This window comes from Nerophis ophidion, linkage group LG01 (genome assembly GCF_033978795.1).
Source record: "Nerophis ophidion isolate RoL-2023_Sa linkage group LG01, RoL_Noph_v1.0, whole genome shotgun sequence".
Lineage (NCBI taxonomy): Eukaryota > Metazoa > Chordata > Actinopteri > Syngnathiformes > Syngnathidae > Nerophis > Nerophis ophidion.
In genome coordinates, this window is record NC_084611.1 from 21,235,053 (window position 1) to 21,254,783 (window position 19,731).

General features: G+C 41.0%; 1 protein-coding gene across 1 annotated transcript in view; it reads right to left on the bottom strand.

The window, feature by feature from the left end:
- Positions 1–1,325: 1,325 nt before the first annotated feature.
- The window catches only part of adamts12 (ADAM metallopeptidase with thrombospondin type 1 motif, 12), a 40,886-nt gene continuing 22,480 nt past the window's right edge, over positions 1,326–19,731 (bottom strand). Inside the window, exons 7-24 of the mRNA XM_061898077.1 lie at positions 18,384–18,533; positions 18,064–18,207; positions 16,804–16,948; positions 16,637–16,729; positions 16,399–16,544; positions 16,151–16,320; positions 15,917–16,050; positions 15,390–15,510; positions 10,653–10,897; positions 10,383–10,524; positions 7,892–8,018; positions 7,603–7,813; positions 6,575–7,537; positions 2,782–2,934; positions 2,528–2,704; positions 2,317–2,463; positions 2,077–2,230; positions 1,326–2,015 (exon numbers count right to left, since the gene is read on the bottom strand). Coding sequence (XP_061754061.1) covers positions 1,900–2,015; positions 2,077–2,230; positions 2,317–2,463; positions 2,528–2,704; positions 2,782–2,934; positions 6,575–7,537; positions 7,603–7,813; positions 7,892–8,018; positions 10,383–10,524; positions 10,653–10,897; positions 15,390–15,510; positions 15,917–16,050; positions 16,151–16,320; positions 16,399–16,544; positions 16,637–16,729; positions 16,804–16,948; positions 18,064–18,207; positions 18,384–18,533 — 3,538 coding nt within the window. The 3' untranslated portion in view covers positions 1,326–1,899. The remainder of the gene's footprint in view (positions 2,016–2,076; positions 2,231–2,316; positions 2,464–2,527; positions 2,705–2,781; positions 2,935–6,574; positions 7,538–7,602; positions 7,814–7,891; positions 8,019–10,382; positions 10,525–10,652; positions 10,898–15,389; positions 15,511–15,916; positions 16,051–16,150; positions 16,321–16,398; positions 16,545–16,636; positions 16,730–16,803; positions 16,949–18,063; positions 18,208–18,383; positions 18,534–19,731) is intronic.

The following is a 19,731-nucleotide window of genomic DNA, read 5'->3' on the forward strand; positions in this document are numbered from 1 at the left end:
GTTCTCAGTGAAATACAGTAGAACCTCTAAAGTCAAATGGGTCTGCAGTTAATACATATGGGCAAGATTTTCAACAGTTGGCAAATATTTCAGAGTCAAAACTGTCAACATTGTTACGCTAGATACCAACTCAGAAACCACCTAAAGCCAGCCAGTTAAAACAAGTGACTTGGGATCCAACAATAGAAGATCAGACTGACCCGCAAGTAATTTCTGTTTACATTTGTAAAATGTTTCGGTTTTTTCTTTTTTGCAGAAGACCTTAAAGACCTACTGAAATGAGATGTTCTTATTTAAACAGGGATAGCAGGTCTATTCTATGTGTCATACTTGATCATTTCGCGATATTACCATATTTTTGCTGAAAGGATTTAGTAGAGAACATCGACGATAAAATTTGCAACTTTTGGTGCTGATAAAACAGCCTCGCCTTTACTGGAAGTCGCAGATGATGACGTCACAAGGATGGGGGTTCCTCACGTCCTCACATTGTTTTTAATGGGAGCCTCCAGCAAAAGAGCTATTTGGACCAAGAAAACTACAATTTCCCCATTAATTTGAGCGAGGATGAAAGATTCGTGGATGATGATATTGATAGCGAAGGACTAGAAAAAAGAAATAAAGAAAAAAAAAGAAAGTTGAAAAAAAAAAGGCGATTGCATTCAGATGTTTTTGGACACGGTTATCCGCCCGTCTTTCTATTGTGTTGCTAGTGTTTTAGTGAGAATAAATAGTACCTGATAGTCGGACGGGTTTGTCCACGGGTGTCTTGAGGCCAGTGTCTGAGGGAAGTCGACGGCAGATACAAGGACGACGCAAACTTCACCGATCTCCGGTAAGAGGCAACTTTTTAACACAATTTTCTCATCGAAACCTGCCAGTTGACAAGTGGTCGGGAACCATGTTCGCTTGACCGCTCTGATCCATAGTAAAGCTTCACCTCCGGGAATTTTAAACAAGAAATCACCGTGTGTTTGTGTGGCTAAAGGCTAAAGCTTCCCAACTCCATCTTTCTACTTTGACTTCTCCATTATTAACTGAACAAATTGCAAAAGATTCAGGAACACAGATGTCCAGAATACTGTTTAATTGCGCGATAAGCCGCAAATAGAGCTGCGCTAATATTTCCTGGTAGTCCGTGACGTCACGCGCACGCGTCTTCATTCCACGACGTATTTAACAAGAAACTCAGCTGGAAATTTAAAATTGCAATTCAGTGAACTAAACCGGCCGTATTGGCATGTGTTGCAATGTTAATATTTCATCATTGATATATAAACTATCAGACTGCGTGGTCGGTAGTAGTGGCAGTAGAGCAATGCATGTTTCTCGCAGTATAGACATTTATTTTATTTTACTCCTTTAGTAACTGTTCTACTTCTGACCAGGTGAATAAGTCCTGTGCATTTTTGTTGACATTAATGTGTCTTTAACGTGTCTCACTGTTACTAGTAAGAAATACGCTTGTTATATAGACAACCTTTGTTATTAGTTTTGCTCTGTTAAAAAGACAATGAGTTGGGAGGACAATCCAATACTTCTGGTCCTTTGCTTTAAAAAAATGTGGTCCCCTCAACCATTGTGTTGAACTCCCTTGACCAAACAGTTACTTTCATAACTGTGCTTTCTGTCACGTAAACAACAATGGCTGCGAAGAAAAAATTTAATGATGGCAAGGATTTGCCAAATGTTTACACTTTAAAACATTTTCTGTGCAAATACTGAAGGTAGCCTCCTCCGGCACAGATAAATTTCACGATATGAGAAAGATTGCAAATCCAAAAAATGGGAAGTCGACCAGCATCACCGACTTTAGAGGTTCTACTGTCGGTCAAATATTTCCTGTTCCGCGTTGACAAATAACAGTAGCTGGGAGGTGCAGTGAGAGGATAGACCCGTCTATGACCTACAGGTGACACAACACTGTCGTTGCACCGACCTGAAAGTGCAACGACCTAGCAGCTTCAGCTTGTCGCAGAAGCGAGAGGACATTGTGTTCTTTCTGCAAACTGGACCTGTTAAAGAGGGAATATAGCTAATTCAAGGCCAACTGAAAGCAAGATCTTTGTAACCAACCTGTGGTAGTGCGGCATTCCTGCATATTACACTTCCTGAACACTTCTGGTTTGGACATATTCTCACAGAGGCTGTCTGACACCACACTAGAATCCCCAGCCCTCACGCAGTTGACGTCACGCAGCTGCTGACCTCCTCCGCAGCTTACAGAGCACTGTGGAGTCATAACATACACTTTTGCAGCCTCCTTTTTATGATGGAAAACGCACATTATATACAGTATGATTGTCTGTCTCAGACCTGCTCCCATTCTTCTGTCATCCAAAGGGTACAGGACTTCAGGCTGCATGTTTCGGTGCTATTTGGCCTCAGTGTGGCGCCGCAACCATGAGGCACTGGACAGTACACCAGCCGTTCCCTCATACCCACACCACAGCTCCCGGTGCACTGAGTTGGAGAAGTAATTAATTAACTGTATTTGTGTACACATTTGCCATTACACAGGACATACTGGTGCCCAGGGTGACACGCTCCAGTCTACACAGGCCTTCAAGGGGCAGATCAAAGCACTGACAGGTTTGCTCGACACCGCCTGACAATGGAAGGGTCGAAGAGGACGGTGACTCTGGGAATCAACGCACTGGACATCCCGGTACCGCTTACCCACTACCGCACAATGATCAGGACACTGTGGACAACATTGATCATAAACTGTATATTGATAGATTGGTGTTTGTTAGTATTTTAAGGACTAGAGGATGTTACCTTGCTCCAGCTGCCACTTTGCCACGTGGCACATGGCTGTAGATGGCAGGTGCGGGCAGGCTCAGGTTTTTTTGTGATTTCACAATCCTTGTCTTTCTGGGAGCTACAAGTGACTGTCCTCCATATTGCACCAATCCCGCATGTTGTTGAACACTGGAGTGGGACAGACAAAAACAAAGGGTTTCATCCACCATTTATTATTTATCCATTTAGTTTTACCGTTTGTTCTGTGCATTGGAAAGCTTGAGCTCATCCTGCATAGTACAGTACATACGGCTTGACTCAACTCACAACTGCACAATGAGAAACTGTGAGAGCTAAACTATATTAAATGTATTATTCAGAATGAGATATATCATATGGAATTGGAAAATTCAATCCAAGTGGAGACTGAAGGCATCAGGATAAATCAGGGGTCTCAGACACGCGGCCCGTGAGATGTTATTTTGCGGCCCCCACCTTAATATGAAAGTTTAATGTTAGTGCGGCCCGCAAGTTTTTTATGAATGGCGCTCGACAGCGTTGTGTTATTTGGGTCCAAAATGGCTCTTTCAACATTCTGGGTTGCCTACCCCTGCATTAGTGGAAAAGCGGCAAATGAGTGAAAGTGAAAGATAAGTTGCCATGGAGACGAGGGTTTTTCTTACGTGCCTGGCTGCAGTCACACCTCAACACCTGTCTGTTAGTAATAACAGTCCCCGAGAACCTGGACCAATTCAAATCGTTCTGTTGTTTTTTTATAGTGTAATTTGCATTGCCTCACACGATGAACACTACATATATTTTTATATGACGCCGGATAACACTGCGGAAGCCGTCACTTTTTTGCGCTCGCTATTCCGGTACTTTCGGCTCTTATCCGCCAACCGCTGTGTTGCTGTAGGGAGGAAAAGCGGAACGACACACATTGAGGAATTAACATTATTCCCCGTGCGTCGGCTAAATACTAATATATTAATATATTTACGGCTTCACGGTGGCAGAGGGGTTAGTGCGTCTGCCTCACAATACGAAGGTCCTGCAGTCCTGGGTTCAAATCCAGGCTCGGGATCTTTCTGTGTGGAGTTTGCATGTTCTCCCCGTGAATGCGTGGGTTCCCTCCGGGTACTCCGGCTTCCTCCCACCTCCAAAGACATGCACCTGGGGATAGGTTGATTGGCAACACTAAATTGGCCCTAGTGTGTGAATGTGAGTGTGAATGTTGTCTGTCTATCTGTGTTGGCCCTGCGATGAGGTGGCGACTTGTCCAGGGTGTACCCTGCCTTCCGCCCGATTGTAGCTGAGATAGGCGCCAGCGCCCCCCGCGACCTCGAAAGGGAATAAGCGGTAGAAAATGGATGGATGGATGGATAATATATTTACTTATTTGCACAGAGAAAGTTGCGGTGCATAAGGGATACAATTTGAAACGTCATTATACAACTAGAATTTACTTTTTTTTTTTAAGAAATAATTTCTCGCGGCCCAGCCTCACCCAGACTCTGCATCTAGTGGCCCCCAGGTAAATTGAGTTTGAGACCCCTGGGATAAATGGTCCACTACAGCAAAGCAAAGACCGAGGAGTACAGTATAATATTGCAGCGTCCAGACTAGCTAAGTGAAGTGTGAAGTGAATTATATTTATATAGCGCTTTTTCTCTAGTGACTCAAAGCGCTTTACATAGTGAAACCCACTATCTAATTTTTACATTGGCATTGGGAGAAGGTGGGTAAAGTGTCTTGCTCAAGGACACAACGGCAGTGACTAGGATGACGGAAGCGGGGATCGAACCTGCAACTTTCAAGTTGCTGGCACGGCCGCTCTACCAACCGAGCTATACCGCCCCGCACAACAACTGGGTAAAATAATGCCAGCAAGTGTGGAACGCCGAAGAACCAGAAATAATAGTATTAAGAGTAATTTTCACATCTAATTGACATTATTGAATGTGTGAGGACAAATCATACACAATATCACAGCTAAACATACAATTTGAACAATTTGAATACAACAAGCATTTCCCTTTTGATCAAACATTAATAATAGAGTACCAATAAAGTACCACAACAAAATTTTACAGTTTTCCAGACCTTCACTATTAAAAGGGCTGTTTGCAAACTTTACACAAATGCATGAAGGGTGCTAAATTTCTAATGTATTGTAAGCACTGTGTGCCGTCCACTTACGGCTTTTAGGATGTAATAGTGTGCAGCATATACGTGCATACGTAACACGTGCACGCGCAGTAGCTTTGTGTGTTGTCAGCCAATGATAGTGACTTTGTTAGCTAATGTTACATATCCCATTTTGCAGTCATGTTGTTGTTATGGTACTGTATGATATACAAATTGTTTGTTGCTTCTATTGGACTACAGTGGGGCAAAAAATTATTGAGTCAGCCACCGATTGTGCAAGTTCTCCCACTTAAAATGATGACAGAGGTCTGTAATTTTCATCATAGGTACACTTCAACTGTGAAAGACAGAATGTGAAGAAAAAAATCCAGGAAATCACATTGTAGGAATTTTAAATAATTTATTTGTAAATTATGGTGGAAAATAAGTATTTGGTCAACCATTCAAAGCTGTCACTGATGGAAGGAGGTTGTGGCTCAAAATCTCACGATACATTGCCCCATTCATTCTTTCCTTTACACGGATCAATCGTCCTTTCCCCTTAGCAGAAAAACAGCCCCAAAGCATGATGTTTCCACCCCCATGCTTCACAGTAGGTCTGGTGTTCTTGGGATGCAACTCAGTATTCTTCTTCCTTCAAACACGACGAGTTGAGTTTATACCAAAATGGATACATGGATGATACAGCAGAGGATTGGGAGAATGTCATGTGGTCAGATGAAACCGAAATAGAACTTTTTGCTATAAACTCAACTCGGGCTGTTTTTCTGCTAAGGGGACAGGACGATTGATCCGTGTTAAGGAAAGAATGAATGGGGCCATGTATCGTGAGATTTTGAGCCAAAACCTCCTTCCATCAATGAGAGCTTTGAATGGTTGACCAAATACTTATTTTCCACCATAATTTACTAATAAATTCTTTAAAATTCCTACAATTTGAATTCCTGGATTTTTTTTTTCACATTCTGTCTCTCACAGTTGAAGTGTACCTATGATGAAAATTACAGACCTCTGTCATCATTTTAAGTGGGAGAACTTGCACAATCGTTGGCTGACTAAATAGTGTTTTGCCCCACTGTACATTTGTGTCCGTGCACATGCTCTTTGCACATACATATTGGCAAGACAGGATGAGTGAAACAGCCTGACCACCATTCAAATTCATCGGGCTGACATGTTTTTTTTATTCAATTGAATTAGCAATTGTGAAAAATCGATATATTTAGAAAATGATGTATGTTCTGGTCAACCACTAACGGTAATAAAAGTTTGCCGTTGGTGTTCTTGTTTTTTTTTTTGGTATGGAAAATTTAACTATGAGCAAGTTGCAAACAGCCCCTTTAACTATCTTCAATTATTATTATGCTTTCATGCAAACTACACTCAAGTAATTATGTGGGGATTTTATGAATTACCATTGTAGTAAGTTGAAGTTGTTGGTAGGATCCTCAAATTTGCTTAGCGTCTTGCTGCGTACTTTTGAGGAATTTAAATCTAAAAACCCTACCCATGTAATATGCTGACCTCAGCTTACTACAGTATGATAATTCATTATAATAATATCAATGGAGTGTGGTCAGCGTTAGAAAATAACAAAAAATGTTTTTAAATGCTTGGAAAAAACTGGCATTGCACTTTCTTGGTATAATATATGATGGCCCTAAATGTCTGCACCCACCTCACTCCAGTTTCCAACGACCCAGAACACTTCCATACTGACTAGCCGTCCCGGGTCCTGGGAGGGGCTGCTTCTGGGATTTGAATCTGTCTGATTCTGGCTGTCAGAGTGGTTGCCTTTGGAACGGGTTGGGGTTTGTTTGGCAGAGTTGCTTTTCTTGGTAGTCACTGTGGGCTTCTTCACTTTAATAACCTTAATGGTAATCTGGGGTAATGGTGCAGTATTGGAATTGAATGGAGCTTGTGTTGTGTTGAGACGGGTTTTGGGTGGAACCGAATGCAACTTCAACATGGGAGTAGTTAGAGGAACCTTGTGCATCTGGGGGCTGTATGTAGAGATGCGTGGGTTGCTGTCATGAGTGATCTTGGTAGTGACATGTGAGGTGAAGAGGGAGGATGTGGTGGCTTGTGTGGTTGTGTGCATGCAAGGACCACTTGTTTGTAAAGTGGGTGTGGTGTTTATATGCGACACTGGTGTGGTTGACTTAAGAGGACCTTTGACCCAAGTAGTACCAACGTCCAGATCGATAATTCCCTCCTCCTCCCGTGTCCTATCATCTGTGATGTAGTCATAACCAGGACTGTTCATCATCACGTTTGGTGTGCTTCCCTCCTCAACATCCACTCTTTCCTCTGTTTCTGTATAATCCATACTCTGATTTTTCTCAACAACATTAAAGTCATAATGATCGGTTGATGGGATCTTAGAGGTTGTGGCCGTAACTGCTATGGCTGAGGTCCTTGTGAGTGGGGGAGAACCCTCAGTAGGGTGGCTCTTGGGGAGGTAAATGCGGCGGTATTTAGGAGGAGGCCCAGGACGTCGTTGAAGCCTTGAATTTGGGCAGCTCTGCAGAGCGCACAGAGACCGGGTTCGTGGTTTGGTTGCAAGGTTGCACTGCTTTTTGGGCGCCAGCATACATTTCACGGTGCGGGAGCGAACTCCTCCTCCACATGTCACTGGACACTGGGAAGAAGGCCGATTATTATATGATGAGAAAATTATGCTACATGATTCTGAAGAGGACTTACATCTTCCCAGATTCCAACATCCCAATCCTGTCCACAAGGCACATCTCTGTTGCACGGCACAACAGGTTTAGGTTTGAGGAGGTGCTTGCACTCCACTGGATGGAGCACCCTTTCCTCACCCAAAACCGTACGGACACAAAGAACCGTACGCTTCCGCAAGCTGTCCGGACCACAGGTGGCCGTGCACTGCTGCCAGCGACCCACCCACCACCTTAATACAAAGGGAGAAGTGAGACAGAACGGCCAAAAGATTGATGAAAAATAAAACTCTTATCAAGAAGATTTGAACCTGGCAGGACAATCTGTGGTCTTGCACCTTCGGTGTCTATCTTCTGGACGACTCTCTGGGTCACAGAGAGATTCGTCTACAACGCCCAAATCCAACTCGAAGCAACGTGCAGGCTGGTGCTGCTGACCTAAGACAGACAGAAAAAAGGTCAAGCTCTTAAGTCTGTAAAACTATGCACACAATCATCTTGTGATTATGGATCATATTATAGATCATGAGATAGTTTTATAAATAAAACCATCTCAGTAAAGCAGAACAAAACCAAACAGGAGCACAAACGCAGCGTATACCTCCACTAAGTCCTAGCAGTATCTCATGGCTAGGGTACATGCTTGAATCTTAAATGATATGCACCATAGATTGCGAAAAAAGGTAGAAGATCATGATCATGGTATACTATCTGGGATCAGAAAGAATCATTACCCTGAAATGTATATCAAAAAAGTGCTTTTTCCATGGTGATGCTGCAAAATACAAAGTAATATAGAAACTGGATGTTGCTCTGTGGATCGCAATGACGGTTATAGCTAATCCTACACTTGCACTGCAATCACAGTGGTAGATATCTGATTCATAGTTCAAAAGAATACATTTGAGCCACTTTAACCAAATAGTGTAAATCCAGCCTTTGTGCAAATGCTGAGAAATGTGATTGCTAAGTCAAAATGTTATAAAAATATACAAAATATTGTAACTAAATAAATTGGTAATTATATCGCTAGTTAATACATTGCAGCATATTACATTACTGTATGAACTGAATAAAAGACGCCCCTTCTAACTTAAAAAAAAAAAGCAAAGCAAAATTAGGTACAAAATTAATCTTAATCTTTTGAATATCAGTGAAATACCAAGTGATGGATTTAAAAAAAGCAATGAAAAATATGTCATATTAACTGCTTGACACTTGTTTGATGAGCCTCTGGTATTCGCTAACTTTCTAACAACATTTAAGACACTTTGCAGTGGTTTTCTTTGTTGCCAGTCACTGTTGTGTGTGAAGTAAATTATATTTATATAGCGCTTTTCTCTAGTGACTCAAAGTGCTTTACATAGTGAAACCCAATATCTAAGTTATATTTAAACCAGTGTGGGTGGCACTGGGAGCAGGTGTGTAAAGTGTCTTGCCCAAGGACACAACGGCAGTGACTAGGATGGCGGAAGCGGGAATCGAACCTGCAACCCTCAAGTTGCTGGCACGGCCACTCTACCAACCGAGCTATACCGCCCTGTGAGTGACAGGAGGAAATGCTCTGACTTGCTTTGGGATAAGTCTTTTGGTGCCACTTGTTTGCGTGTACTGTATAATACATCTACATAAACCAAAGATAAAATAGTTTTTTTTCAGCCTTTTTTTTTTAAGAAAAAATATTCACCTATATTTGGGTCAATACGGCAATACCCAGATAGAATACAAAAGTATGCCCTCCATAGAACCTGACATTAAAACAATGTAATCTGACGGCAATGCTTATTCTGGTAATGTCAACATTATTTTAGGTGTACAGTAACATTCATGTGAAAATTATTTTAACTTTTGAGCATTCACACAATTCAATCCTTAACTGATGAGGTAAAATTCCTAATTTGTAGCACAAGAAAGCACAATTGAAAGGCGGAATGTCTGAAAGGGTCCCTATTATTAAAAAAAAAAAAAAAAACTTACCTATTTATACCTATTTTTGTGTATCTTGGATGCCCATAAGTGCCAAAAATGTAAAAAATCTAACCACCGACACATGTCAGAGATATTTATAGAACAATGTTATTTTCTTCCAAACTAAATGTTGTATAGACCAGTGGTTCTCAAATGGGTGTACACGTACCCCTAGGGGTACTTGAAGGTATGCCAAGGGGTACGTGAGATTTTTTTTTAAATAGCAGCAATTCAAAAGTCCTTTATAAATATATGTATTGAATAATACTTCAACAAAATATGAATGTAAGTTCATAAACTGTGAAAAGAAATGCAACAATGCAATCAGTGTTGACAGCTAGATTTTTTGTGGACATGTTCCATAAATATTGATTTTAAATATTTATTTTTTTGTGAAGAAATGTTTAGAATTAAGTTGATGAATCCAGATGGATCTCTATTACAATCCCCAAAGAGGGCACTTTAAGTTGATGATTACTTCTATGTGTAGAAATCTTTATTTATCATTGATTCACTTGTTTATTTTTCAACAAATTTTTAGTTATTTTTATATCTTTTTTTCCAAATAGTTCAATAAAGACCACTACAAATGAGCAATATTTTGCACTGTTATACAATTTAATAAATCAGAAATGACATGGTGCTGTATTTTACTTCTTTATGTCTTTTTTGTCAACCAAAAATGCTTTGCTCTGATTAGGGGGTAATTGAATTAATTAAAATGTTCACAGGGGGTACATCAATGAAAAAATGTTTAGAACCACTGGTATAGACCACAAGGAAGTGTTTTACATGTAAGAAATCATCCCTTTAAACATCAAACACATGACTCACCTAGTCCACAGGTAGTGCTGCAGTCCGTCCATGCACCGTGTCTCCACCAGTGCATGGGTTTGACAACATCATTTCCTGTTTCTTTGGTTTTTTTAACAATGTACTCGTACTTAACGCCTGGGTTCTTCTCCTGAAACAACAACTAGACAACAGCATGGATTATCATGCAAAGGGTCATCGTGCCTATGATGGACTTAGGCCCATTCTTTATTACAAAGTATTACTATAATGTTGACATCCTTCAAGCAAGGAATCCTTAGGTGGGCATACCTGGAGCATGACTGGCTCTCTGGTGGGTCCACGTGCGGTGAGGTTCTCCATGTTCCCACTACGTTCATAGTAGAAGGTGGTCCCACCAGCCTGGTACTCCCCATTCCATTGGATGATGTAGTTGCCGTTAAGAAAGTACTCCTCAGAGCCCTGTCTTCTCAGAGCCAGGAAGTTACCTGCCTCCTCGGTTTCCTTTACCAGGATGTCCCGCGCCCCCTCTGGTATCACCCCCACATCCACATACCCTGTCAAAATCAGGAAGTGGCGTCGGAGTCATGGCAAGGTAATACAGTATATGGACCACCATGGGTTCTGGTGCACGCACGTTCAGACGACTACAGCTTCACTTTGATCTTTAATAGAGGGTGGGCTCTGTCTGCTGGATTGGTTGGCATGTGTGTGTTCGGTGTGGGGGGCACTGCCCTGTCCCTGCTTTTATTTTGTGTGGATGGGAGGGGAGATGGCGAAGAAACAAGCAACAGTGAGTGGAGTCTGTGGAGTTTAACGATGTTTGTGGGAAGGTGTGTGTGTGTCTTTTTATTTTTGTGCAGCAGGGGAGTTGCGGGGTGGGGGGGATGTTACACTTATGTCTAGGCCTTTTGAAGTGTTACACATTTGGGATCATTATCTACGAAGGATGCTGTGGCGAGCAATAGAGGGAGACAACCTGGGTAAGAGTGAAGTGAAGTGAATTATATTTATATAGCGCTTTTTCTCTAGTGACTCAAAGCGCTTTACACAGTGAAACCCAATATCTAAGTTACATTTAAACCAGTGTGGGTGGTACTGGGAGCAGGTGGGTAAAGTGTCTTGCCCAAGGACACAACGGCAGTGACTAGGATGGCGGAAGCGGGGATCGAACCTGCAACCCTCAAGTTGCTGGCACGGCCGCTCTACCAACCGAGCTATACAGCTTTATTGTTTTTGGCTTTTTATGGTTTAAACTGCATTTGCTCAATGTTTATCAATCAATCAGTCCATGTATTTCTATTTGAAACATGTTAAAACTTGACAAGCAAACATTTTTGCTCAAGCGGTCAACAACCCAAAAGGAGTGGGAAGAAGCAGAGCTTCTCTGGTCCCACCCATGTGCCCAAGCAGCATTCAAAAAAGAAAACAGAAAAGCCACAGAAGCAAGGAAAAACTCCTCTGTAGGAGGAAACCTTGGATAGAACCCAGGCTCTTTTGGTTGGCCGTCTGTCTCAACCAGTTGGTTAGAGAGAGAGACAGTAGAGGGACAGAGGGTAGCGAGAAATAAGAAATAGCAATGTTCAAAAGGAATAGTGAAGTTAATTATTTAGCACTTTTTCCCTAGTGACTCAAAGCGCTTCACATAGTGAAACCCAATATGTAATTTTTTTTACATTTAAACCAGTCTGGGTGGCACTGGGAGCAGGTGGGTAAAGTGTCTTGCCCAAGGACACGATGGCAGTAATTACGATGGTGTAAGCGGGGATCGAACCTGGAAACCTCAAGTTGCTGGCATGGCCGCTCTACCAACCAAGCTATACCGCCCCAATAGGATAAAGCTGAGCCTATTTGATTGTACCCCTATGATTTGTGTCCCATCATGAGTATCTGATCGTGATATCATACATTTTACTTCAAATTTTCTTTTGTATACTTTCTGAACACCATCTGCTTTTACTATTTCTTGCTCATATCAGTACATTGTTTGAGTTCTTTACTTAATCCATTCCATAGTTTAATCTCACATATAAATGCTTTCAAAGTTGTGCATGTATATAAATGTTTTAGGTTCCTTCTATTCCTAAGATTGTATTCCCCTTCTCTTGTTGAGAAGTACTGTTGCATATTTCTGGGCAGCCCTATGTTATTGGCTTTGTACATGATTTACCGTGTAGTTAAAATTAGGAGGTCAGCCATTACAGCAAACCTCCAGACCCTATTAATGTGTGTATTGCAGCATGAGGGAGATATGTATGTTAGTGGGGACTAATAATGCGATTAAAATTGGGGGACATCAAGGCCATAAAATTGAGGGATGGAGGATCAGGGGAGAAGTCAGGAGGACCAGAGCCCCATAGAGGCAACTTCATCCCCCAGCCATATCTCCCCGCAGGACAATTTCTCAAAGTTTTGTGTGTGTGTGTGTGTGTGTGCTATAAGTAGGAGGAGCAGACTGTGTGAAGTGAAGGATATCAATATAGCGCTTTTTTCGAGACACTCAAAGCGCTTTACATAGTGAAACCCCTTCTACACATTCTTTAAGCTACATTTAAAACAGTGTGGGTGGCACTGGGAGGAGATAGGTCAAGTGTCTTGTCCAAAGACACAACAGCTGTGACTAGGATGTTGGAAGTGAGAATCGAACCTGGAACCCTCAAGTTGCTGGAACGGCTGCTCTACCAACCGTGTGTGTGTGTATGCTTGCAAGGGGAAGCGCAACAGCGACCAGTTTGATATTAACTGTCAAAAAAATCTACTTACCCCATTTCCATATGAGTTGGGAAATTGTGTTAGATGTAAATATAAACGGAATACAATGATTTGCAAATCATTTTCAACCCATATTCAGTTGAATATGCTACAAAGACAACATATTTGATGTTCAAACTGATAAACATTTTTTTTTTTGCAAATAATCATTAACTTTAGAATTTGTTGCCAGCAACACGTGACAAAGAAGTAGGGAAAGGTGGCAAAAATACTGATGAAGTTGAGGAATGCTCATCAAACACTTATTTGGAACATCCCACAGGTGTGCAGACTAATTGAGAACAGGTGGGTGCCATGATTCAGTATCAAAACAGCTTCCCAAAAAAATGCTTAGTCTTTCACAAGAAAGGATGGGGCGAGGTACACCCCTTTGTCCACAAGTGCGTGAGCAAATAGTCAAACAGTTTAACAACAACGTTTCTCAAAGTGCAATTGCAAGAAATTTAGGGATTTCAACTGCTACGGTCCATAATATCATCAAAAGGTTGAGAGAATCTGGAGAAACCACTCCACGTAAGCGGCATGGCCGGAAACCAACATTGAATGACCGTGACCTTCGATCCCTCAGACGGCACTGTATCAAAAACCAACATCAATCTCTAAAGGATATCACCACATGGGCTGAGGAACACTCATAAAAAATATCAATATCACAGAGATTCCTGAGCCATTTTGAGAGTCAATGAAGAGGCCAATCACATGATCCATGAAGTTTCCTTCAACAACCTACTACTCACAACATATTTTATCAGAGCCTACAGCGACTACTTTGGGACTAATTATGATCCAGAACCTTATATTTTTTAGCCTGAATACAAGGAGGATGAGCAACAAGTTTTAGAAGCCAAGTGCTAAACGGATGCAGCTTGAGTGAAACACTTGATACAGCTGAATTGCTAAGTGCTACACATACATCCATCCATCCATTTTTGACCGCTTATTCCCTTTCGGGGTCGCAGGGGGCGCTGGCGCCTATCTCAGCTACAATTGACTAACCATAATACACCATAATAAAAACAAACACTTACTGTACAAGGTCTGCTCTCACTGGGGTAACGACCGACGGCACAATCACATAATCCTGTTTAGATGAAGAAGTAGTCACAATCTTCACGAAGAGAACACGGGTGCCGCAACAAGCGTGTTTTTGTGTTTTTCGCCATCTCGGGGGAAGTCAAAGTCAACCAGCCTCTCAGTACATAGCCACATTCATCTACTACTAGGTGAGAGGCATGATTTATAATCTAGCGTGTCAGTGTGTCAAAAATATAGCAACATAAACTAGCGGTTAGCTCACTGCCATCAATGCGCTGCTAAAATAAGCCATCTGGGTTGGTGCTTATGATAACAATATCACTAATACAGTACTTGGTTAATATTCAGGTCACAACATGTAAATGGACTATTGTTGGTGGTTGTTGAATGGTTATTTAGAGGGTTTTATGAGCGCATTGAGTACCCTCGATCCATTGACTCAATTATTAGCTTTTTATTTATGATTTTGAATGTTTAAAAAAAGAAAAATAAATGATAAATGGGTTGTACTTGTATAGCGCTTTTCTACCTTCAAGGTACTCAAAGTACTTTGACACTTCCACATTCACCCATTCACACACACATTCACACACTGATGGAGGGAGCTGCCATGCAAGGCGCTAACCAGCAACCACCAGGAGCAAGGGTGACGTGTCTTGCTCAAGAACATAAATGGACGTGACGAGGTTGGTACTAGGTGAAGATTGAACCAGGGACCCTCGGGTTGCGCACGACCACTCTTCCACTGCGCTACGCCGTCCCCAAAAACAAACATGTTATTGCCTTACATAGGGATTGTGAACGATACACAGCACTTCTCTTTCCAATGTTTGCGTATTTTCAGTATCACAAATCTGTGCAGTATGAGTCTCCCATGTGATGTCAACTGATCCCAACTCTCCAGAGATTGCCGAATATTTTGTGAGCGGAATATTCAAAATGGTCGTTTGAAGTAATGGTGTTTGGTGGATGTTCGATGGTATTTTCGCATATTCTGCAGATTGCAAATATAATTGGAGTTCAACGGATACATAAAACGCAATTCATAATATAAAGTCAACTCGTTTTTTCATTATACTAATATTTTAAACACTGCAAGGTTTTATTGTATGATGGCGACAGCTTGACCCTGGAACTGATTAATTTCACGATTAGTATTCTGGAACTGACAGTTTTTAAAATCGGAGGTTTCGCTGTAGTTTACACTTTAACTTGCTCAAATATAATTTCCGGTCAACTCACCGAAGCCGTCTCCCTTGTCAAACGACCTGTAGACAGTCTCACAGCTTTTGCCATCACCCAAACACACGCCACAACGATCTTCCACAGCATTGGAGTCGATGCCATAATCACAGCCCACCTCCTTAAGACAGAAAAATACAACCATAAACACATTAGAGACTCACACATGTGTTACTTAAATCAGAAGTGTCCGAAGATAAGGAGTTTATAAAAGTATTTTTATAAAATCAAATGATATATGAATGGATTATCGCGGACCCTGACTATACAAGATGTAAAACTTACTCGGGTGTTACCATTTAGTGGTCAATTGTACAGAATATGTATTGTACTGTGTAAACTGTACCGATTCATATACAGTATGTATTCTCTTACCTCACAATGTGCTGATAAAAAACTTTTGGGGCCTTTTTGATTTTTCAGTTAACCCTTAGTGGAAAAGGTTTGGACACCCCTGATTTATGATTTAAGATGTTTCATTGGTATATCCCCTCTCCCTCTCTGAGTCTCTTACCCAGCCACACTACCTTGCACACTCCGTTGACACAGATGTTCCTTGAGTTGTTGTTCATGAAGCACGGTGTTCCGTCCGTCACAGTGTCGAGCATCTTCTCCGAAAAATACTCATTGACAGGTCGGCAGTGGAGCTCACAGGGATTTACTGCAATAAAACGGTGGCCGTATTTTTTTGTAAATGCTTCCCCCTACTGGAAGACATAAAAGCTCCTAAATGGGCTAAGGGGATGTGTGGCAACACTTACAGGGGTTCGCCACAGGAATCCATTTGTAGAGCTCGTTGTGGTAGGGCACAGTGTCAAACTCACTACACAGCATTTCTCTAAAAGTCGGATTATTCGTCCGGCAGGGTTTAGTGTTACAGGTCCGATAACGCTTCCTCTCGCCCGTACAGTACTTCCCTCCGAACTCCGGTCTGTGGAGGACAGCCAAAGTATTTTGTAGAAGGCAGAACTATAAAACGAATGCTGCAAAGAGTAAAATGAGCTCTTACTTGGGGTCGTTACATTCTCTCTCAGCTGACTGAACTCCAGTGCCACAAGTCCTTGAGCAATAAGACCAAGTACTCCATTGTCCCCAGCCTCCATTCACCGTCTCAGGCAGTTTGCCCACAATGACACACTCTCCAGAGATACACCACTGAGGCAAAACCAAATTAAGTCTTTTACAGCCACAGCACGATACAGAAGCATCCTGTAAGGTCCACTTTTAGGGTTTGGCACCCAATCTACCTTCTCTGGTCCACAGCGCGTGCCATCAATAGGTGCGTCCAGTTTTGAGCGACAAGTGCCATTCACAGAGCACCAAAGAATCTGGCAAACATTCTAAATAATGACACAAATATCCAGATATGAGACTATTATCATGCTTTCTCTTGAACTTGCTGAGTAATACTCACATCCACCTCCGTGCAAAAGGTGGCATTCTGACCATACTGGAGCTGACATTGATGGTGCGTGGTGTAGCGAACACCGAGGCGTGCCAGTGGGGTTGTCAGGTCTCTTTTGGAAGGACGATCATCCAGGCAGAAACCCCATCCACGACTGAAAGACATAGAAAGATAATAAGATGGTAAACAAGAGACATTTTTGACTATTCTATTTATTTGTATGGCAGACTTCAGAGAGTCCCAGCAGCTTGAGAAAAAATAGGAAAAGCTGGTAAAACTTAAACAAATATTATTACTTTGCATACTTGATCTTTTAATGCAAACTTCTCAACAATAATTGGTCTCTCTTAAAATCTGGAAATAATTAGTTGGATACAAAGCAACTTAAGTAATGTGTATTGGGTTGTAAACGTAAATGTCAAAGCCTTATTATAGAGTGAAAAATATATAAATTATTTTAATCCAGCAAAACAGTAATAAAGTTACCATTATTGTGCTGTGATACTAAATGTCCAATAGACGTATACTGAGCTCCTAGATATTAATATTGTATGTAACAGAATTTCCGGTTTTGTGTTTTTATTTTGTTACATCTGTTTCCTGTTTGGATTATAATGTTACCTTTAAGTAAGAGAGAGCAAGGGAGCACACTTATGTCTATAATTTTGTCATTAGGAATTGAGGTTTTGTTTAGCTGAACTAGGGCTTAAGCTAGTCACCGGAGATTTGACACAATTTCATTTTGTATTTAATTTTTATTATTAAAACATAGTATCATAGCACACGCTACATACTGTAGTACAGTTGGTAGTGGCATGCACCTTCAGGTGCACCCTGCCTTTAAACCAAAAGAAGAAGAAGGAGCTAGTCGATGGTTTATTAATTTTCCTGTGACTCTTGTTCTATGTGTTGTCTTTCTTTGTTCCATGCTTTCCATTGCATCTCCAATAGCTGTTTTCCTTGTATCATTCCCCTTTTGGAGTGCATTCCTGTTTCCTCCTCCCATGGTGAGTTTTATGTTAGCCCAAGCTGCTTTGTTATTTTGGTACAAAATGTTGGTCTCTCACCATGTTCTTCCTGGGTTAATGCTCCACAAAATGGGTTATGAAACCTGACACTGTTTGGACAAAGATGATAACCACTAACAGTCCGCAATGAGTCGACGTTTGGCTTCAGATATCGTAAACCTGGTGGGACAGTTTTTTTTCAAATCCAAAAACTTTAAAATGAGACAACCAAAGGACCACAAAAGCTCGAATGTGGACTCACTCAAGGAAGCGTGTGATGTACTCCTTGGAGCAAGATGACCAAGTGAGAGGTGAACTGTCATACATCAGCTGTCTTGACATGATGAAGGGGTGCCTCCCTCCCAGCTCACAGTCGTTCCCCTGGCCGTCGTGATAAATTCCAAAGCTGTGCTCATACACATTCAACAATAAGAAGATCTGCTCTCTTACAAGAATAGCTTTCATTCTCTCATAGTGTATTGTATGTTGCTATTAACAAATTCTGAAGAATCTCGGGAAAGATAGTTGCAAATGAAGCCCCCACATTAGGACGTACAGCTTACAAACCATTTTGACACTGACCTGTGACCCATTTCATGGGCAATGGTGAAGGCGACGGGTAAGCCTGAATCCTCGTTAATGTTGCAGCTACGGTGCGGTTGGCACATCCCCGAAAGGTGAGACAGGCCTAAGGTCTCACATGGTTGGTTCATCCCCGCACAGATGTCCTTCCTGATACGATCAAGGCATATTGAAGCATAAGATGTAGTTGGAGTGAACACACTGCAATTCCTGTCTAAAAACTGACAACACAAGTACGTACCCCTCACAGAGAATGTGTTTAAATTGAGTCCGGAGTGTGAATATTTAGTGTGAGCACAAGAGGCGGGAATATTTGGGCACCTTATGATTTGATTCCGATTCTTGGGATGAGGATTCGATTGAAAATCAAGCTTAAATTGAAGACAATTCTCGTAATATTTTTTTAGATAGATACATCATAATAAAAACTTTTCAAAACATTAAAATTTTAACAAAAGCTCCTCCTGGCTGCTGACATACTGTACACGCAGTGTTGGCCAAAAATATATTTTTTAAATGTATTTTTAAAATGTTATCTACAAACAATCACAGAATGTTAATAAGTCTAAAAAAAGGAAAAAGAACAACCCCAACCCAGTCCCAGCTTTACAATAATTAGGATAAAACAATTACAAAGCAATTAAGAATATATACAATAATTAAATAGAATACTATAAAAATAAAATAGAACAATGTATTAACATTAGGGCTGGGCGATATGGCTTTTTTTTAATATCTCGATATTTTTAGGCCATGTCACAATATATATCGCGATATTTTGCCTTATCCTTGAATGAACACTTGATACATATAATCACACTAGTATGATGATTCTATGTGTCTAGTTTAAAACATTCTTCTTCATACTACATTAATATATGCTCATTTTAAACTTTCATGCAGAGAGAGAAATCATAACTAAGTCAATTGACCAAAACTGTATTCATTAAACAGCTATTAAGCAGTGGGACAAACATTCATGTCATTTCAAAACAGAAAGTGCAAGATTGTCAGAGACATTTTAAAACAAGTTATTTGTGCACTTTTGTGCATGATGTCACCAAGATGACATATCAAAACAACACTAAATTAAAGTGCACTTTTTGTACAGAACGCCACTACAATAGTTTCAAACAAATAAAATGCACTTTTGTGCATGATGTCACACATGCTATTTCAATAAGCATCAAATAAAAATAAGCTGCATAATAGAAAATCATATCCTTTGCTATGTGGTAAGTTCCTGAGGACGTTATCTCCTTCTGTTGTTGACAATTTTTTTCATACTGTGTTGATGTGGAAATGGTTGCCTCTGCATTTTGTTGGTGTGGCACCGAACGGAGATGTT